Source organism: Calonectris borealis, chromosome Z (genome assembly GCF_964195595.1).
Source record: "Calonectris borealis chromosome Z, bCalBor7.hap1.2, whole genome shotgun sequence".
Lineage (NCBI taxonomy): Eukaryota > Metazoa > Chordata > Aves > Procellariiformes > Procellariidae > Calonectris > Calonectris borealis.
The window spans coordinates 9,531,755-9,552,970 of NC_134352.1; the positions used below are offsets into that span (position 1 = coordinate 9,531,755).

A 21,216-nucleotide genomic window follows, 5' to 3' on the forward strand; every position below is an offset into this window, starting at 1 on the left:
TTCAGGGTGGCATCCCTCGGGTGCATCCCTGACAAGCTGCATCTTCTAATGCATATTCAGGTAGTGCCCAAAGGCACAAGCAAGTCCACAGACTTTCAGGAACGCAGTTGTCATGACTGTGGCTGGAGAGCCGACTCCTGCCCAACTCAATTTTGCTTATACCAGAAATCCTTATTAAAGCCAATAATTTGGGTGAGGTCATCCCAGCTGCTTTGAGTAAGAGTTTGCAAAATCCGTTCTTTAAACAGCAAACAGAAGGGTTAAACCCACGCTGCTTCTGCGCTTCTCGTTGGAGATAAGGCAGTTTGCCAATTTTGCAGCCCTCAGTAAACTTGACAGAATTGTTTAGCTGGACAAATTGGGTGAATTATCTCTTACACAGATGCTGTTGTGGCCTTTCCTTAGTTTGCTTATTCAGTCTTTTCCTGTTTTTTACACCATCTTTATAATTTAACTTTGATAAGCACCCGTGATTTGTCCCTCTTCCCCCTCCCCTTTTACCGTCACCTCTAAGTCAGAGGCAGCAGGAGGGAACAAACAGTAAAAAGCATGTCAGCTTGCCAGGGTCATGCGGTGTGGGGGTGCCCTCTTAGCCTTGTGGAAATGGAAGACTTTGCCTGAAAGTGAAACAGTCTTTATTCATCTTTATTGAGCATTTACATCAAGTGGCCTTTTGAAGCCAACCAAAACAGTGCAAAGGTTGCACACAGCCTATAATAATTTTATATTTGCGTGAGGAAATTATATAATGCAGAGGGCACCACAATGCCAGCAAAGTAGTATTGATATTTTTTTCAAAACTATGGTTTGCTCTGTGAGATGGTACTTGTCTGACCTCGCTACTTAAATGACATTGGTGTTGGTAACAATTTTGACGCTGACTTCAAACAGCTTTTTCTCTTTTTTCTCTTCTCACCTCCCAAAATTTTCACAAGCACTCAACTGTCATCCTGGAACAAAGAAGCAAATACGTACAGGGAAAGCTGCATTAGATCCAGCCTGGTCCTACAAAAGTCCATGGAATGGCATCCTGTTTTCATGGGGGATGTCCTGGGCAGAGCTATGATAAAGGATCTCTTACTACTTGGAAAAAAAACTAGGGAAGGGAGTACCTGCCTACCTGTTGACAAAAAGTCAGAAAAAAAATCGACATACTCACAGTAATGACATACAAACACATGCACGCATCACCCTAGGAACTACTTCCACGCTCTCTGCTCAGGGCTTGCCAGCTCAGGGAAGCTGTCTTGCAGTGGGGATGACTTTTCTTCCTCAACAATCCCTGTGGATACTGGGATAACACATTTCTGGCATATAGCTGGTGCTTTTTTGTTAGAGATTGAAGGCCCCTGGCCAGATCTCTCCTGTACCTTCAGGTTTGGAGTAGCCAGACACTCTTCCCTGTACAGTTGGCTCCACCAGAGTACAACTCCAAGACTCAAGAGGGAGACTTCACATTCAACCAAGCCCTGGATTCCCAGATAACTATCCACCTAAACTGAGGGTCTTCTAAAGGCTTTCTGTGCCACCCATCATGATGCTGTAAGCAGTGCTGAGACCATTCCTATCTACTGGAGTTGTTTTCATCCCCATCATGCAGGAACAACACAGGAGATGTGACCACAGAATGGAAAAGACTTAAAAATAAAAACAACTACAGGCTGTGGCAGAAACTTCAGGTAGTTCTAGCCAGAGGCTTAGCACTCAACTGAGTGATTATGGTGCTTCTCTACTAGTTGTAGCTCTGCCTAGGGTTAATGTATCTCAAAGGTGAGAACAATGGGAGCGCTATAAAAGGACCCGCAATGAGAAAAACATGACTAAGCGTCAACTTCAAATTATATGGCATGAACAAAATATGTGGCAAGTAGGGATCTCATAAAGGTTTTATAGCTGCTTGTTTGGGAAGATATACACCACCGCCTCAGTCAAAGAGCAATAAAAACCATCAATCGGATCGCTCACATTAACAGAGAGAACAGCGCTTTCACCTGCAACTAAACTCTTCTTTCCTCATTCTGGCAATGGAAACCGGTCTCACAGTGAGAGTATATTCATGCCTACTTTAGGCACCTTTACATAGTTGCAGTAGAGGAAAGAAGATGTGACTGAATACTAGCCATTTTTTTTCCATCTGTAGCTACCTGGAATGTCTTGAGATCTTCCCATCAGTTTCAGAGGGGTTGGTGGGCTGTGTGCCAGTATCTGGCAATGTTACAACATCTCCTGCCTGCTCTTTCCGAAAGGGACCGAAGATATGAAGTGGTTCACTGCGTGTTTTCCTCACTGACTCTTTGAGCATCCTCTGACAGTATCAGAGCTTGTCTGGATTTATATTGCCAGAAGAAACAAAATGGGAGTTTTGTTTAGGGAAAACGAACTGTCTCAGCCTCTTTTCTGAGGCAGTAAAGTAGCACAAAGACCTCACTGGTGAAAATCAATTTGACTTCAGAGCGATTGTTTGGATTTGACACCAGGCCTGCCCACAGTAAGATATCTGGTGGCATAAGTCTGGAGTAGCCGGTGCACTGTCGATTCACACCAGATGGCCACTACAGCGACATGAAATTTTTCAAACATAATATCCTACTTCACATTCTTAATGCAGTTTTAGATACCTGAAAGTATTTGCAAATTTTTTCTGTCTGGAAAAAGAGTGTGGAGGACAGAAAGTAAGGAACATCCAGATGACTTTGTTGTTTTTTTTTTTCCTTGAAAAGGCAATTCAAATGAAAAACATAGCATTTTGAAATGTTTGAAACTGCATTTAGATAAATTGGGGGATCTGAATATAAACAAAAGTTTATTCATATTCCACTATCCCTAAACCATTATTCCTGAATGGTTTATTTTTCCTTAATTCTCATTTTTCAATAATGATTATGAAAGGAAAAAAAAATTTTCATACCGGGCTGACCCAGAATAAATCCCTCACCCTCTCCAAGGCTAAAGAGATAGTGTGTGGTACCCTGCATCTCAGCTAGTGACTCGGGTGTTTTGAAAAATGTGAGTGGCTAAAAAAGGGACAGATGAACATGAGTTTAAGCAACTTGGCTATCATGCTCTGGCAAGCCCAAGGAGCTTCTCCCTCAGAGCAAAGGGAGCAGAGCAACACAGACATGAACGGGAGGACAGCAATAACCTACTTCCAAATGAGCCAAGTTGCTCAGAGGGAGCAAGCCTTGCAGAAGGTCCCTGTGAAACACAATTGTTCTGCAGCCCAGAAAGCAAACCAACCAACCCTACTTCAGAGAAATGACAATGAGCCAAGCAAGCGGAAAGAGCAGCAGGAGTGGCGATTTTAATCACATTTCCCTACTGCATTTTTCACTGCTGAAGGGTTTTCAACAGCTTTAACTGTGACGCTCAGCCACCAATCAAGGATGAATAGTCTCTGTGGTCACCATCCCCAGCGATCAATGCCACCAGCACTGCTGTACTCATGGTTACCCAATGTGATAACCAATTCAGAGGAGGTCCATCCACTTGCCCGGACCTGCCTGGTCTTATTTCAGTTGACTATTTAACACAGGAGAAGAGCAGAGTTGACATTCCTACTGCACCATGACAAAGGGAGAAGTGGGGAGGAGAGTAGAAGTCATCCAGTCCTTTGGTTGAAGATAAAAAAGGCAAGAATCTGTCAAAAAGTTTATTCTGCCAGCAGCCTTGGAAGAGGGACTGCAGTGTTGCTGAAAAAGAGGGTGCAACTGACACACAGCAGTCTCTAATTCCTGTATTAGACTAAACCAATTGCGCTCTTTTCCACATGCGTATTTGCACAAATAAAGCAAAAAACCTAATGACACAACTTCCCAAATGTATACACTTTGGTTGTGTTTATGTCCTTTTTCAGATCACTTTCTGAAAATATTCTGGCCTCTTACAGAGCAGCACTTAAGGATTTAAATGTCTCCTTAAAAAAAGCCTGTGTTTAAGCACTTCGGTATATGAGGGGTATTGTAGAGAACTTTATTAACAGGAATATTTGAGCAAAGAATAAAAATAAACACAAATTGCAAAGAAGACAAATTCATAATTTGTTGTTATAAATAATCAAGCTGAAAAGATAGCTTCAAGAGCTAGAGCCATTTGAGTCAAAATTATTACATCACCTGTGGAGTTTGCCCACTCTGTACAGTTCAGGTTTCTAACTGTGACCACTTGTTAGGACTTGCTCAAAAATGAGCTCCAGACCAGGAATTATTTACAGCAGAAGTCCCAAGAGTGATACTGCATGATCACCAGAAAGAGCAGAGATCGCAATCTGGTCAGAGATTATCCACAGACGAAAAAGCAAAAGATGGAGACACTGAATGACTTCCCTTTATTGATCGATTTCTTCTGTAATTTAGAGCTGTTTCAATAATAAGTTTGATTACATTTTCTGAAACACTTGCTTTTTTAAACTAGTGTCACCTGAGCCCTAAAGCTGCTCCTATAATGAAGCTAAAATAAATGACAATTTAGGGCTGTCTGTTAAGACATGGAAGAGTAACCGTTTCTTACAAATATAATTCCCACATGAAAACCAGCAATTACATAACTGCACAGCAGAGAAGTTACATGCTTACCAGTTTTCCCAAACCTGACAAAAAGAATGCAAATACAGATAATGCCTCTGGAGTTGTACAGATCTCAAGTGAGCTCATTCTCACAATCTGAAAGCTAACTCCTGTGGTTTTGGGAGGAATAAAATAATTTTTCTCTGCACTGTGTGAAATTTACCATATTCAAAGTCAGTTCTCCCCACCAATAATTCCTTATTGCTAATAGAGGAGACTTTGAATACCTGTGTTAATATGATCCATTCCTTAAACAAAATGAGGAAAAGGGAAAGGAGGAACCTGGGTTGATCAGAGGAGAAGATACCAAGAAATAAAAATGTGATTTTAAGACTAGAAGAAAAAGGAAGAACAAAAGGAGAAATAGGAAATTGTTATTAACTCTTAACATAGTATTAGCTCACTTTTACATGTAGCAGCTGGGATAGTCAGTCTTGGCCTACAGACCACCACTCTGCCATTCGTAATTCCCCACCTAGGAACCAATTTTGCAACCATATATCTATTTAGAGAGAGCAGAATGAGAGAAACAACTAGCTTGGCAGGTCATTTGGAAGATGGTAACAGCAGGTGGGTGCTAACATAATGGAGCTACGGACATAAGAGAGAGAGAAATATCAGCACAGCTGCACAAGACCTTGGTAACACCTCACTTTGAAGACTGTGTACACCTCTGATGACCTCCTCTCAAGAAAGATGAATTTAAATCAGAAAACATGCAGTTCAGACCTGTTGGAGGGTACTGACCACCTCTTTTACACAGCATGATGACAAGTGTTTCCTTCTACACAGATTTTGTGCATACCAAATGAAGAAAAAGAAAGGGAGCATATGATGTTTCTTCATAAATAGCTCGGAAGACAAATCTCAAAGAAAAGGGAAAGAAGTTAACATTCAGAGGAGAAGAGCTCTTTGAGTTAAAGAATAAGGCCAGCTCTAGGTAAGGGTAAACTGCTCGTGAAGAAGTTACCAAAAGATTTCTAACCACTCCTGAAGTGAAGGTCTCAAACTGTCCTTCTACGCAAGACAGCAGACAGCAAGAAACGGCACCACATTCAAACAGGGCTGAATCAGCCAGGGAAAGATGACAGGAGCCCCACAGGCAGAAAATATACTGAAGTCTCTGGGCGTCCCCCATGTCAGTAGGCAGGCTGCACCTCTCTGCTGGGGAGAGCCGTAAGATTATTTCCCCTCTGACGGGCAATGTGGCTGTGGAAGGGGGCTTCCTCTAAGAACCTGGAGATCAGTCACGGAGCAGAGACACAATGCTGAGCATGTGAGTGCCCCAATCGGAGTATTAAAGGCTCAGACCCAGGGTTAGCACGGCGCCCAACTGCCCAGGATTAAACCCAATTACCAGAACGAAGACAAGGACAGGACCTTCCACAGCCCCTTGCAGACACACGCACAAACCCCATCTCTGCTCTGCCCTATTTTCTCTTAGGATAAGGGTGTTCTGTCATAAAAGCAGTTTCAGAAAGTGTCCATGGCTTGCTGAGCAGGGATCTCAGGTCCCACACGTCGAAAAATGATTCGGTTTGAAGCAGCAGTGCATGAGGAAGGCATCGAGCAGAGCCAGCGCTGGCTTCCCCAACGAGCAGGCTGCGGCGGCGAGGGACGCGGCTACCCCCAGCCGAGGGGGCGAGGGGAGCCCCCCGCCCCGGCCCGCAGCCCCTCCGGGGACGCAGCAGCCCGGGGGCTCTCCTCGGCGCCGGAAAACTGTTTCACTTCTCCGGCGCTGTGAGGTGGGAGAGCCCCGCGACAACACCCGGGCAGAGGTGTCCGTCGGGGCTGTCCCGGGACGCTTCCCCGGGGAGCAAGCAGGCAGCGCTGAGAGAGCAGGCGATCCCCCGAAAACCCTCCTTCCTCCCCGGGGCGGCCCGCGGGCGCGGTGGCGACTACAAGTCCCGGCTGCCCGGGGAGGAGCTGCCGCTCGCCGTCCCTCCCGGTGGGAGCGCAGCGCAGCCCAGCGACCGCCCGCAGCCCCGCCGGCAGCGCCCACCGCCGCCGCCCGGCAACTTTTCTCGCCTCCGGAGCCGGGCGGGGGAGCGCACCGAGGGCTGCGGAGGGGAGCCGGGCGAGGGGGCTGGAAACGGGATCCTTGCAGGGGAGCCAGGCAGGGGGCTGCTGCGGGGAGCCTTGCGAGGGAGCCGGGGACGGGAGTGCGGTGCAGCGGGGGGCTGGGGAGGGGAGCCGGGCAGGGGAGTCCTGCAAGGGGGCCGTGCAGCGGAGCGCACGGTGGGCTGGGAAAGGGGGGCCGGGCCGGGCAGCCTTGCAAGGGACCCGGGCTGCAGAGGGGAGCCGGGCGGGGCAGCCTCGCAGGGCAGCTTCTCGCCCCGTGCCGGGCAGCCGGGTAGAGCGAGCGCCCGGGCAGAGGAGCCGGGCAAGGGGCGCCTTGCCGGCGGCTGCGGGGGGCGGTGCGGGGTGCCGCCCCGGGGCCGGGCTGCTCCAGCCCCGCGGGTCCGTGGGGGGCGGGCCGGGGGCCGAGCCCCCCCTCCAGCCCCAGGGCGTGGGCGCGGCGGCGGCGGCCCCATGGGCGGCGGCGGGGGCGGCTCTGCGCGGGGGCCGCCCGCCGCGGCTGATGCCGCTGCCGGCCGGCCGCGGGGCGGCTAAGGCGGGCGGCGGGGCCGGAGCCCGGGGAGGCGGCGGGCGGCTCCCGGCCATGTGGCGGCCCGGGGTGCGCGGGCTCCTGGGCCGGGCGTGCCTGCTGCTGCTGCCGCCCTGCGCCCTGGTGCTGGCGGCGGTGCCCGGCTCCGCGTCCCACCCGCAGCCCTGCCAGATCCTGCGGCGCATCGGGCACACCGTCAGGGTGGGGGCCACCCACCTGCAGCCCCGCGCCGCTGCCTGGCCCGCGGAGGCGGCGGGCGGGCGACGGGCGGGCGGCAGCCCCGAGGCGGGGAGCGCCGCGGGACCGCGGGGTCGGCGGCCGCCCCCCTCGCCCTCGCCGCGGGACGCGCTGCTGCTGGCCGTGGCGAACCTCAACGGCGTGGCCGGGCTGCTGCCCTACAACCTGTCCCTGGAGGTGGTGATGGCGATCGAGGCGGGGCTGGGCGACCTGCCCCTCTTCCCCTTCTCTTCCCCCAGCGCCTCCTGGAGCAACGACCCCGTCTCCTTCCTGCAGAGCCTCTGCCACACCGTGGTGGTGCAGGGGGTCTCCGCCATCCTCGCCTTCCCGCAGAGCCGCGGGGAGATGCTGGAGCTGGACTTCATCTCGGCGGCGCTGCGCATCCCCGTGGTCAGCATCGTGCTGGGCGAGTTCCCCCGGCGGAGCCCGGTAAGGCGCCGGGAGGCGCGGGGCGGCGGGCAAGGCTCCCCCCGCACAGGGGCAGGGCAGCGCAGTGCCCCCCGCGCAGGCGGTGCCCTGCGGGGAAGGGTCGGGGTCCGGCCGGCTGCCGGCTGGGCACGGCCGTGGGAGCCGGGCAGCGGTCGGGGTGGGGAGGGACACTGGCCGAGCCCTGCCCGGGGAGAAGCACTCTGGCCGCCAGAATCGCTGTTTCTGGCCTTTCTGTCCTCTTGCATCCTCTTCCTGGGCCCTTGCTCTCAGCCCTGGGGTGGAGGGGGACGAGCATCCTCTTTGTGGAAAGGCAGAGCTCGGTGGCAAAAGCTAAGTTGTGAGCCCGAAGTCATATGCCGCGTTAAGTTGTAGAGTTGAGAGGAGAAAGGGGGGTCCAGGACGTGCACTGGTGAGAAGCTGCTCTTCTGGAGGTCCTTATCTTGGCTTTTGGAGAAGGACACGCTTCCCAGACCAAAGGAAGGTTGTTAGGAAGAAAAAAAAAAAGGCTAAAACCAGCATTCAGGGTGTTTATTTATTACTGATCTAAATGCTGTGCTCTGTTTGTGTGTGGGCACTGCAGGTTGTTCACCAGATGGCACTTCTAAGGGAAGTTGTTCACTGTAACTTGACTTTGTATTGAGCATTAGGATTTTCTTTACTCATAGTTCATGCATTGCTGCTAGATCTGTTTTTTGGTAAATCTCATTGCCTAACTAAAGTAGTAGAGACTGAAGTCTGACTGACTGTGTTTGGTTGTGTAGCTAAAACAGTAGGAACTAAATTCATTGTGTTTGACTGTCTTAGGCACAAATAGTAGTAGTGTCGAAGGGGAGCTAAACTTTCTATCATACAGAGATGGCAACTTAGTGTTACACACTCTGGAAAAAGGTGATAGTTCAATATTTTGCAAATGTGTATTTGATGCCAGTAATCATCTTCAGGCAAAAGAGTTGGAAGAAAATGCTATATTCTGTGTGGCCCATGCAAGGGAAGTCATGAGTAAAATGGCAGAAGCTGCCATTTAAGTAGCCAGGAGAAATAGTTTTTTATGTAGAAGGAGATAGCTCAACTTAGCCCTCAAAATTTAATAAAAAAAAAAAAGATTACCAACTGAATTTGCTTTGCAAAAGCAAATGTAAAACCCAGCCTGGCTCACTGTTAGTCTTGTGTATTTTTTTGTGTTCGATTGTGACGGAAAAGGTAGGAAAAGAAAGTCTGTGCTAGGCAGCTCCTAGACTGTAATTGAAGGTGTGACTGCTGTATGCTGGTCTGAACTCAGCTAGTTTCTCTACCTCAGCAAAACCCATGTAACTCGTATTTCTGTACATTTATGCAGAAACGTTTGGTGCCAATAGCATCCAAGTTTGCTCAGTTACACCTACCAGCTTTGCAGCTACACTCACAGTTGTGCCAGAGTCAATAGCCAAAGCTCCCTGAAGACCAGATCCTGAAACCAGCATCTCCTTGCTCTGTCTGTTAAAATCAGAATTATTTTCTCTTCCATCTTAGAGATGGGTCTAAGGTCATCCAAAGCTGCCTGAGGACACAAGATATGTTAAATGCATATAGCACAGAGTTAGAGTCATTGCTCTGTGCCACAGACTTAAAAGCTTCTGCTTAACTTTCAAATTGTTCTCAGTGGGGAGCCAACTGGATCAATCTATCCAAATCAGGACTTTGTTCTTAAGCAGACATTTGAGTGTCGTTGTCTTCAGTGACAGTGAAACGAATACTGACATTGAACCTGTGCTGAATAGAGTCTGGGGTTTTTTCAGCTGAGCTAAAAAAATTACTCTTCAAGGCTCTGTGGATTTAAAAAAAATCTCAGCCTTACTCAAAGGCCAGCAGGTAATACAAGTCTATTAGTCTCTCAAGATAGTCTTGGAGGGCCTGACATCTTTCTGAACACTCTTTTTTCATACCTTCACGTAATAAATACCATTTTAAGGCTAACTCTGGAGTTAGCAATGCTCCAGCAGCCTTACCTCACATACTTCCCAGAGTTACAGGATTTCCAACAGCATCTTGGACCCGGGGGGCCCCGGAGATGTTGTCCTCAGCAGCCCCTGGTGTCTTACTGCCTGCTGCAGGCAGGGTTTTTGTCACTCACAGTCCCATGCCACCACCTTCCCGGCTTAACAGCCCTGGAGCCACAGACTGGCCACTTCTACTGACTGGCAGTTTTAGAGGAGGCGAGTGTAAATGACATCTTTGCAGGCGAGACAGATTTTGCTAATAGAGCCAGCATGCAGTTTTTCAGAGAAGAAAAGTCTGGAAGAAAAGACTGAGATCTAACCCGACTTCTGAAATGTGAAGCATCGGCCTCCCTGGAGTCACCCTTCCTGCTGATACTTCGGCAGAGCAATCCTCCCTCCCTCCAAAACACCACCGCAGCACACCTTGGGGGGCTGCCTGCAGCTGGCTTTTTTCCAGGCAGGAACAGAAACAGACCCAAAACTTGTTTGCCCTTGAAGAGCATTTCCCACTGTCTGCCGCATGAGGAGCACGGCGAACATGCTAACGAACATGACGATCGCTAGATGCTGTCTCAAGCTGCTTCTCAGCATTCAGAATTTTTGTTAGGATGGTTTTAAGGTAGTAATGTCTAACAAGGTCTCATTCTCCACATTATGCCAGGACAGAACGTACGCATACAACGCTTGTACCGCTGCTGAATGTTAACATTATTACTTCATACAGAAGTTTATAATAAGCAGACATTCATTGCAATTGAAAAGCACGATGATCTTTGAGCAAACCTTCCCTAACATGGTGAAAAGCAATACTTAAAATGAAAAGGAAGATAAGGATCCAGAACTGAACACATTTCAATAATACTGGCCATTGCCTCCATGATATCTGATGGTACATTTCAAACATGTAACATTGGGAGGAGATCCACAGCGTCACAGCTGGGCAACTACAGTCAGCTGGATACCTGGAGTGTTTTCAAAAGTTTTGTGGTTGCTCGAGCATCTTTAAAAGTCTGTTTCTCATCAAATTCTACTCTCCTGAAGTTTAAAAAAAAAAAAAGAGCAAACAGTCTCTCCCCACAATTAACAATCACAAGACAACAACCATCACATAGTGTGGTAAAGCATTCGTTCTCCCACAAGCAACAGCTTTTGCTGGAGGTTCAGGATTGCGTGTGGGAAAACACACACATGGCTTCAAGGGATGCCACACAGAGTAAAATGTGACATCCTTTCTTCATTTTCATTTGTATATGTGATTTAATGACTAACATATAGTGACAGTAAATCCAGATGCTGTTGTGACCTGAAAAAAGCTGTTTACTTTTCCAAGTTTACTGTCACTCCAGTAAATTTTCACACTGTTGGTAAGCAAAAGTAACAATTTATCACTATCATTCAGCAAAGAAAAACCACTGTATTTCTTTACTACTACCATGAATGCAAATTGCACTGAAGCTTTGACAGATCATTATTTTGGAGACAGCAGCTCACAAGCAGTGATGCCATTGAGGCAAGTCTTGTCACGTTACTTATGTTTGTATGAAGAAACACACTTTATTTTTTCATTCCAAGACTGCCAACATCATTAATACTTTTCCCAGGGATGGAAAAGGGAACAGGTCCAGGGAACATGAACCATAAATAAATACAGTGATACCACTTCTAGTACTACAGTTCAGAGTGAGAGTTTGGGAAGAATAGCCCATAATACCCATTTTATAAGTGATACTATCAGAAACACAGGGGAGATCATGTTTGCAGCAGCGTTCTCTGAACTTCAGAACTTAGGGAGTATTTTCAGTGGGTTTCAGATAAATCTGTAGCTCTGATGTCTTTTAACATGAAAAGGAATCTTCTCAGAGCAACGAAACAGAATGAAGTAAATCTGAATCATCAGTCCCTGCATTGCCAGTCTGTGCTTTATCTGGTTTCCTGAGGAACTGGAATTGCCAGCACTGCTGATTACCGCTATGACTTCAGAGAGGGTCAAAAGAATAAATAAATCAAGTCAGGGTTTTAGTGAATTAGTGAATTTTCTGGTGAAGGAGCAAGTTCAGCCTCAGAACAGATGCTGTAAAAAGAAACTCACCATTAACATTTAATTTTTGGTTTGTTTTCAAAGGAATTAAGCTTTCTTTTGAAAACAGCTTTATAGTTTATACATAACAAACCACCCTGGGTGGGGAATTAAATAGCCAGGAATAGCACTGTGTGTATGGTATTCCCAGAAGTCATACTGACCTGCAAGACACTGGCTATGCAGAGCACCAGCAAGGGCAGAGGAATTACAGCAAGGGAATGGAGATGTGGTTCTGTCCAACTAAATGCCCAAAGACACTTTTTTCCTCCTTCAAGCCAGAATTCCATTTTTGCAGAAAAATATTTTTGATTGGCAAAAAAAAAAAATACTAAAAATCTCGTTTTCAAGGAGGGACTGCAAAACACGTGCGTAGCTGCAGGCTCTGGTAATTCAAGCTATCATTGCTAATCTGACTTAGCCCAAATGTTGAAGTTTGTACTAGTTACTGTGTAGATGGGGAATAGGTATTCAGTCTTTCCCTGTGATCACCAACCCTCCTCACCTCACGCTGCATAAATAGTATGGCACATACCTTTTGTGCACTTCAAGAGGGTTTATGAGAGGTGCCTTGAGGGAAGAAAGGATGGAAATTGAAAGGACGTGCAAACAAATCTTTAGCTGCTTCTTTTTTCAGCCAAAGGTCTCTGTGCAGTTTTGCTCAGAGTGAGCTTTTGAAACTCGCACAATTTAGGCCACAGATCTGCTATAAAGTAAGAGTCCTTTTACATTGCCAGCTAATGTAAAAAAGCTTTGTGTGACTAACGGTTTGGCTCCGTAGCCAGGTATCCTGTAGAGTCATTAATTCTTTTAAACACAGATTTCACAGACATAACTGATGTTTTGCTGGCAGCATTGTGGTCCTAGCATCATGTAAGAGGTCTCCTCAGTAACAGTCCTCTGTTAAAATGCAATTATGCAATATTTACTAACTGATCCAGTCTCCTGCCTCTGACATGCTTTTCCCCGATATCATACATTGTCCTCAGGTCGTTACTTTGAGAATGGTTTTACTTGTGCTCCTGTGCTGTGTTGAACATCGTCAGCTACGAGAGTAGCACAGTTTTCATAGTTCACCGTGTTGTCAGCTGAAGCCATTACCTTTAAGTTGATAAATGATGTGTGTTGAAGGGAAATGAGTCCTTGTTTATATTTTTGGCCGTGGTCAGAAAGCCCTGAAGTTTTGTGAAAGTGATGTAGGCATAACGTTTGGGAGTTGTATTGGCACCTTCTGTATTTTCCGTTTTTTCACCTTGTTTAAATGCTCAGGGTCTGTTTGTTCTGTGTGTTGCATGCTGTCCTGGTTTCGGCTGGGGTAGAGTTAATTTGCTGCCTAGTAGCTGGTACAGTGCTGTGTTTTGGATTTAGTATGAGAAGAATGTTGATAACACACCGATGTTTTAGTTGTTGCTAAGCAGTGCTTCCCTAGTTAAGGACTTTTTAGCTTCCCATGCTCTGCCGACTGAGAAGGCTGGAGATGCACAAGAAGCTGGGAGAGGGCACAGCCAGGACAGCTGACCCAAACTGGCCAATGCGATATTCCATACCGTATGATGTCATGCTCAGTATATAGGGGGAAGCTGGCTGAGGGCTGCTGCTCAGGAACTGGCTGGGTGAGCAATTGCATCATGCATCACTTGTTTTGTATATTCTTTTATCATCATCATCATCATCATTATTATTATTGTTGTTGTTATTATTATTATTTCCCCTTCCTTTTCTGTCCTATTTAACTGTCTTCATACCAACCCACAAATCCTACTTTTTTTTTTTCTATTCTCTCCCGCCTCCCACTGAGGCAGGGGAGTGAGCAAACGGCTGTGTGGTGTTTGGCTGCCTGCCAGGTTAAACCATGACACACACTTGATAATACGGAAGTCATCCTTGTCCCTTAAACTGTCAGAGTCATAATAAACACTATTTAAAACACCACTCAAGGCATCCAGTCATGTAAAACAGAACATTGCAGCCTACTTACCCATGGGGACTTCTTTAAGGATAGTTCATCTGTCAACGAGCTTTGCATACACAGAAGCATGGGACAATGAAAGAAAATAAAGAACTGTTCTCTTTATTCCAGTTACAGTGTTTAAGGAGGATTCAGTTCTTGATGACTGCAAAAGATCCTTTTTCAGAATGGAGGAAAGTGGTGAGAGTATTTTTACTTTCAGTTCTCTGCTCTGGATCCTTAATTTTAACATCCCATTGAGACAGAAGGAGCCAGAACTCTGCTGCGGTGAACTTTTCCAAGTAACGCCTTTCAGCGCTATCTCCAACCCCTCTCCTCTGGAAGAAAGCCCCTCAGAAATGAATTGAATTCATTATCCTGCCACTGGGCCTTTGAAATTCAGGGGTCCTGCAGCTTAGAATATTTTAGCATGGTATGTGGTAAATGTGACACTTCGAGATATGAGAATGTACTATTTTTCCAGGTGTTTTGTTGCTTATGGAGGAGCAAATTTTTGAGATGAAAAACTGTTTTCAAGCACATTAGGTCTTTATAATGCTTGTAATACTAGAAAGTTATTTACTACCCAGGTCTCAGTGAACTCTTACAGCAGGCTTCTTTCTTAAACTCCCCTAAGTTTCTTCAACACTTAGCTTAGATAGCATAAAGGTGTTCTTATTTTATAGTATTCATAATTTGTAATGTAAGTTGTGAGGCTTGGTTTTGACAGCCACCATTCACAGCGTTATTCACTATCCACAATTTTCTTCTCTTCCTTTTCCTGGCAATTATTATTTAAGGAAATGTTGGACATGCCGCAGTTTGAGTGTCTGCTTATTTCCAAGGTACAGGGATATAAGTACCTGCATATTAATCTAAGACTTTGAAAACTGGATAATGCAGCATTATTTGAAATACATACACCCAAGATTCTTCGTTTGAGTGGCTTCAAGTCAACAATGAGCAATCTGTCTCAAATACAGCAAGGGGTTATTACCCAGATCTAGAATGTGCACTGAGTCTATAACTATTTAAGGTATCTGACTCTGGGAATCCTTAGATAAAATTATACCAATGATCACTTTGTTCTTGAGGTACATCCAGTTCTGCCAAGTTTTATCAAATCACTTAGTCAACTTTATAAATTCTGTTGTATGCTCAGTTACATCAATTCCATTTGAAAAGGGTGGTGAAGAGTTAAGATTCGGAAAAGGGGTGGAGGGAAGCTGGTTTTTTTAGTTAAATACTATACCAGTAGACATTTCCTACATAAATGAAAAACAAATGTCTGTATTGAATTGATAGGAAAACTCAAAAGCAAAGATACCTGCTTTATAGTTTGATGTGTATTTCTTTATTAGTGTCCTTCCTCGCTGTACTCATGATATCATCCTAGATTCTGGAGAAAATATCCGAGCTGGCTACTAACAAGATTTTCTCATTCCTCATACTGTGCTGCTTCTCTGACACAGAAAAAGCTAAGTTAACATCGAATTCAATACCGTACATGGTGTTTTCTTCTGTGTTTTTTGCTATCCTGGGTATTCACAAAGCAACGTCTTCCTCATTGCATAGCCTAGAAGAGGTCTTTCATAACACACTGCACAAACTCATGTTAATAATGAGTGATTAAACTATGACAGGGTTAAATCGTTAATTATTACTGTACTGAATGACGTGCATTATTAGAAGAAACACTACAGAATACTTAGCTGTATTCACTAAGTAAAAGTGAAAAATTTGGCCAAACCAGACAAGTTCAAAGACAATTTGCTAGCAGATACTATGTGAATACAAAAGCCAAACAGATTATTAACAAAGAAAACACTCTCTAGAAATGTAAGTTAGGGTATTCAGTATAACTTCCCCCAAGAATTTGTCCACAAAAGTCAGAGAAAGCACCCCATCTTTCCACTAAAATACATGGCAGACCTAGGTAAGCAGAGCTAGTGGAAATTAGAAACAGCCAAGGATCTTGTCATGCTATATGTTACTCAATTAATGCTTACAATCAAGTTCAAAGACTACTTACAAATGTTCTCATCTAGGGTATATTTAATGAGTTATTTATTATTTAAACCCATGAAATACTGAAAACTCACATCACTAGAACTTTAGGCTATGTTGGATTTAGTTACAGTTTTAAGTCATCAAATAAAATGTTCCTTTCATGTTCTGTTCTTTTCCTCTGTGGATTTCCATGTAATTTTGTAATGTGAAAGAAATCCAGGCATAGCATGGCTAGAATTTATGTATTTATTGTAATTAGCAGAAAATTGGAAAAAGCAGTTTCTTTTTAAATTCTAGATTTGTCTTTCGAAGAAGAATCAGGCTATAAATCCATGTTTCTGTAGATCTTACTGAAGAGCTTTTAAAGAGGGGAAGGATCATCTTTTTGGTTTGGTTGAACAAGAGAGTACACTGAATCTCACTGCAATACCAATAGCTATGCATTGCAGAGTTTATTCTGAATAGCTGAAAGGAGCCAGAAAAAAGAGAGGGAAGAAAACAAGAAAAGGAAGCGAGAAAACTAGAAACATAAATGTCAGTGACACAGGGAGAGAGAAGGAGAAAATAAACTGAATTGAGAAAAAAAGGAAGAGGTGCCCTTCTCTGTCTCTTCTTGTGATTCCAGGAGCATAAAAACAAGGGAACTGAATTTTACATGAAGGCACTGTACAAAGAGCTGGGATCACCAAGCACGGAGCGAAACAGCTTGCCTAAGTCAGGGTTGAATTAGCAGGGCTATCTCGATCCCTGGCTAAGGACAGTTACTTCCAGTGTGTAACGCTTCCCCAAAAAATAGTGCAGACCTCCCAGGGAACTGCTAGGCCAACATCTAGGAAGCAGTGAAAGGAATAGGGATTAGATCGAAGGTAGATAGCAGTTTATTGCTGCTGCTGCGCGGGGCTTCTTGCAAAGGGTGTGAGGCTTTGGTGTGGGTGGTTGTAATTAGTGGAGGCCTCTTCTCCTCCTTGGTGCTGAGAATTACAGGAAGAGAGGTGCACCTGGGCTTCTCAGGACACGGTCCCACCTGATGCTCTGGCACCTGGAGTTGGACATCTTCTGGTCAGCATTTCAGAGCTCCAGGAGACAGACCAAGGTCGCTTGGACACACGCAGTGTCATACCAATAGGTACCCAAAAGGAATTTCGTAAGAAATGGGTGCAAGTTCAGGCACAGCAGCTTTAGGATTGCAGCTTTGGGCATCAGCGACTGTTCCTTACTTCTGGTCTGGCCCTGAAGGTCTACCTGTTTTCCCAAACACTCCATCGATAAGCCAAATTGGTTCTCACCACCATGGAGAGAGGATGTGCAGATGGTGGAAGTAACAGCAGAACTGGGAGAAATAGTTAAGCTTGAGTAGGCAGCAATGATAGATGATTCATTTATTAAGGGAGTCACACTCGAGCAAAGCCATTTGTGCAAGGGACTCCTTGTCAGCGTGACTAAGAAGTTCACAAACTGACTAAGAAGTTCACAGCTGTCACATCAGGCTACCAACATTAATCTTGGTAATTATGGACAGCTACATGAAGAACTGAGAAGGGACTTGGCAGCGCGGCATGCTACAAACCACAATAAACCACAGAAATTGTTGCATGTTGCCTTTGCAGGGCATTGTAACCAAATGTTTGGGACTTGGGTTTGGCTGTAGACAGGGTTTCAAATCATATCTCTTCAGGCTTGATGTTCACCACTCAGTCCTGAGCTTACTGTGTCCTTTTCCCCCAGCGTAGTGCCATACAGCCGTTCACGAGCGTCTTGCATCCCTGTAGCATATATATACCCTGTTGGTATAAGCAGAGAGCGTGTGTGTACCGCTGCAGCGCTAAGCAGCCGTCCCTATCTCCGCGAGGTATGTCGGTGCGTTATCAGCAAGGTGAGAGGTGATGCTGAACCCCTGGGATGCGCCCTGCTGCAGGGAGTCTCCCTGGCAATGGACAGCACCCTTGCGGGAGTGGTGAGCTGGGAGAGCCCTCGGGAGCTGACTGGAAGGTTTCCACTTGGCACTGGTTTGAAAAGATCTGGTGTGCAGTGTGCTGGCTAATTAACTTTTATCTGAAATGTTTCAGTCACCTGAATCTGCATGGCTGCAGGCAGCAGATGGGGAGGTGGAGAAGGAGGGGGAGCAGAGTGAACGTGAACACAGGTGTACCCTCAGCTGCCACTAAAGCGCAGTAAACGGGGAAATTACTGTGATCGTTTGATTGTTATTATTATGTAGGAGAAATCAAATGTTAGCGAATTCAGAAGCAGGTACCATTTTTTCCTTTTCTTGCTACAGTATTTTTATTACTTTTTCTTCACCAGCTTTCATCTGTGATAATAGTTTCCAAAGCATATTTTACAATGTGGAAAGTATTTGAAATGCGTTATAAAAATCTGCGAATATGCTGCACAGGCATATTTTAAACTCTTAGTATTTCCCTAAAGGCATACTATTCCACTTTCACCTTTTTTAAGACTGGGAAGGAAATCATTGCCTATGCTGTTCGTAAGACATTTTACAAGGCTTTCTAACTTAAGACAGAGTTAAAAGATGAGATAGATCTTCAAGTATAAGCTGAGATTTTAAAAATTAAGTTTTGCGTTTGTTGCAAGGAAAGAACTATTAGATGTAGCAATTAATAGCCAGAAAGAGCAGCTGTATTATGCACGAGGCTCTCTCAATGATGCTACTGATAAAGCAGTTACATTACACTCATCTTAATAGCGTACTCACTCAAACCAGCTTAGAAAGAACTTTTTTTTGCAAATCAGATGAAAAGTCAGTATTATGAGTTCACAGTTTGATACTTTTCCGGTGCTATTTTAGAAGAAAGCGTAATTATTTCTCACTTTCGCAGTGTGTAAGACTCCTATATATCAGTTAAACATCTCTTGTAGGAGAACAGTTGTTTTTAAGAGTTTACTGTACTCAACATAAGAATCAGAATGTGGGAAAAATAGATGTAGCCTTTACTTGGAGCTCTTTTGAGTGTGTACTGGAACTGTTTTAGCTGTGATTTACATTTTCTTAGTACACTAATACCGTGGAGTTGATTTTACGCCTACATTAGAAGGGCAACAAGGTCAAAGAGTTATGTGCCTGGGTTTCCTCTGTTTAAATTGCATGCAATAGGTGGTAAACTATAGAGCTCCGAGGGGACAAATATATGCCCAATAACAGCCTTGAGGCAACTGTAGGTAAACAGTTAAAGGAAAAAAGCATTGATTATTTTTGGTTTAAGCTTTGAGACATGAAAACTTCAGACGTCATTGCACTTGCTGAACAGGAGTTTCTAGGAGCTTATTCTTACTTCCACAGTACAAAATCAAGCAACGCTTTGAAGGAAGGCTCTGCTCTTCTGCTGTCTCTCTTTCCCCAGTCATCCAGCAAGCACACAGCCTGCACCAGTAATGTTTAGTGACATCTCCTTGCTCCAGGACCGTGGAAGGAGGTGGCGTGGTGCTGTATGACCCCCACATCCCCGCTTCGTGGCCAGTTCTGCAAAACCAATTGCACTGCCTGGTGGGGAAGGCAAATGATCTGCTGCTATTACCAGCTACCTTCCGACTACACAGAAGGGCAGCTCATGCAAACTCCCACTGGCATCTATAAAATTGTCTACTGCAGAGCTAATGGGGGGGAAATGATGAAACATGGCATCGGTGTTTGTTCCTCAGAGAGAAACAAACCACCTTTTGAAAGATGGTTTGAAAGGTGGGCAGAAAAAAAACACCTTTTAATCGCCTCTTTAAAAATTCATATCACAATGTATCAGTGTAGAGATGGGCTGGGTAGGCTAGTACGGTTAACAATACTCTTGTGGCCTCTGATGAGGAATCTTGCATCAGCAGTCAACACAGGGAAGCCAAAATGATGATTATTCAGTCACCCTTATGGTCATCTTTTTATACACATGAATTATTTACATAGTGCAGGGTACTTAGACGCTTGTTAATTAAAACCTGCTTTTTGCATTAAGTTATACCCCTAAGATCTCTATAGAGCATGTAATCCTTCTAATGGCATTTATTTCACTGTCATTATACCTTTTTTTTTTAAATGTTATCTTTCATGGTATAAATAGAAAATCGTTCAGTGCAGAATACTTTTGGGAAAGGATTGCTTCACACTGAGAATTTCTTTTGAGAGAAAGAGATGGGTGATCCGTCTGTTTTGAATATTGATGCCCAGAATCCCCAGGAACCCTCAAATTTTATTCAGCTGCACCATTTTCTACCTACTCTTCCATTTTCAGTGTGGCATGCTCATTTCACCCTTTCTTAACCTTACCCATTGGTCTTTGTTCTGAGGTCCTGTCTTCCACTGTAGGATAATACAGATCCTAAATTAACAGAGTCTTGACTCCAGAAAAAGACCGCAAGGCTCTATTGTGATACAAATGATCAGCAACATAAATTGCTCATCACTCACTGTTCATCACATTCGCTGAAGAGCACCAAAAATAAGACACTTATTTATAAATAGCTCAGCCTGCTAGATTCCAGTGAAACTGAATTTCATATCTTCCCACCATTTTGACAGTGCATATAAATATGTAACATGTAGTTATGTGAAAGTTAGCTGTGCCGCGATGTCCTCCTTGGGCATTCACAACCCTTACAGGTTTACAGCAAAAGAATAAATTGCAAATTGAGACCTGTGGTGGGGTGCAGCATACCACATGATTAGCATACGAAAGATGCTTTGCTTGACAGAGAATGGGAGCTTGTTGCCCAGATCATACTGCTCTTGTATTCCTCCCCAGAAGTGTACCTTAAGAGGAAAACGAACGGAGAATTCACAGTGAATAATACGTCTGATAATTATAGACATTTTTTTTCTGCCTGAAAACCACCTTAAATTTCAGGAACAAGCACAAACAACATAAGCATTAGGAATAACTGCATCCCAGAGCCTTCCAAAAAATGTATGAAAAAATGTATGAAAAGCTTTCTTTTACTTCACTGGCTTTGAATAGGGACCAGCTTGAGATAGGGTTTTGGTTGTTTGGCTAAGCCGCGTGATTTTTTTTTTTCTCTTCTAATCTGAAAAACACAGGAATTGGAGATACACATGGAAGCTGGAACTTGCAAATACTGCAAGTGTTTGGTTTTGCTATTCATTTTCTATGAGCATTTGTCCTAGTGTAATTTGATTACTGGAATGTTCATGAAAAGCAAATGTTGAGGAGAACAAGAACAGCTGAAGCGAATCATTTCATTCATGTGAGTATCTATGTGTTGATTCTGATGCAATTGCCATCATTAAAAAACCCAGACCAATATATATTCAGACTTCCTGTTCATTTAAGTGTGGTAGGGCTCTGCTTTGGGTGAGGAGCTAGTCCAACAGGATCTGTGGCTTGTTGCTGTGAAACTAAAACTGT

At 44.8% G+C, this 21,216-nt stretch overlaps 1 protein-coding gene across 1 annotated transcript in view; it reads left to right on the forward strand.

The window, feature by feature from the left end:
* The first annotated feature begins 7,143 nt into the window (after positions 1 to 7,143).
* Positions 7,144 to 21,216, forward strand: part of GRIN3A (glutamate ionotropic receptor NMDA type subunit 3A) — a 74,017-nt gene continuing 59,944 nt past the window's right edge. The window contains exon 1 of the mRNA XM_075137186.1: positions 7,144 to 7,836. Coding sequence (XP_074993287.1) covers positions 7,144 to 7,836 — 693 coding nt within the window. The remainder of the gene's footprint in view (positions 7,837 to 21,216) is intronic.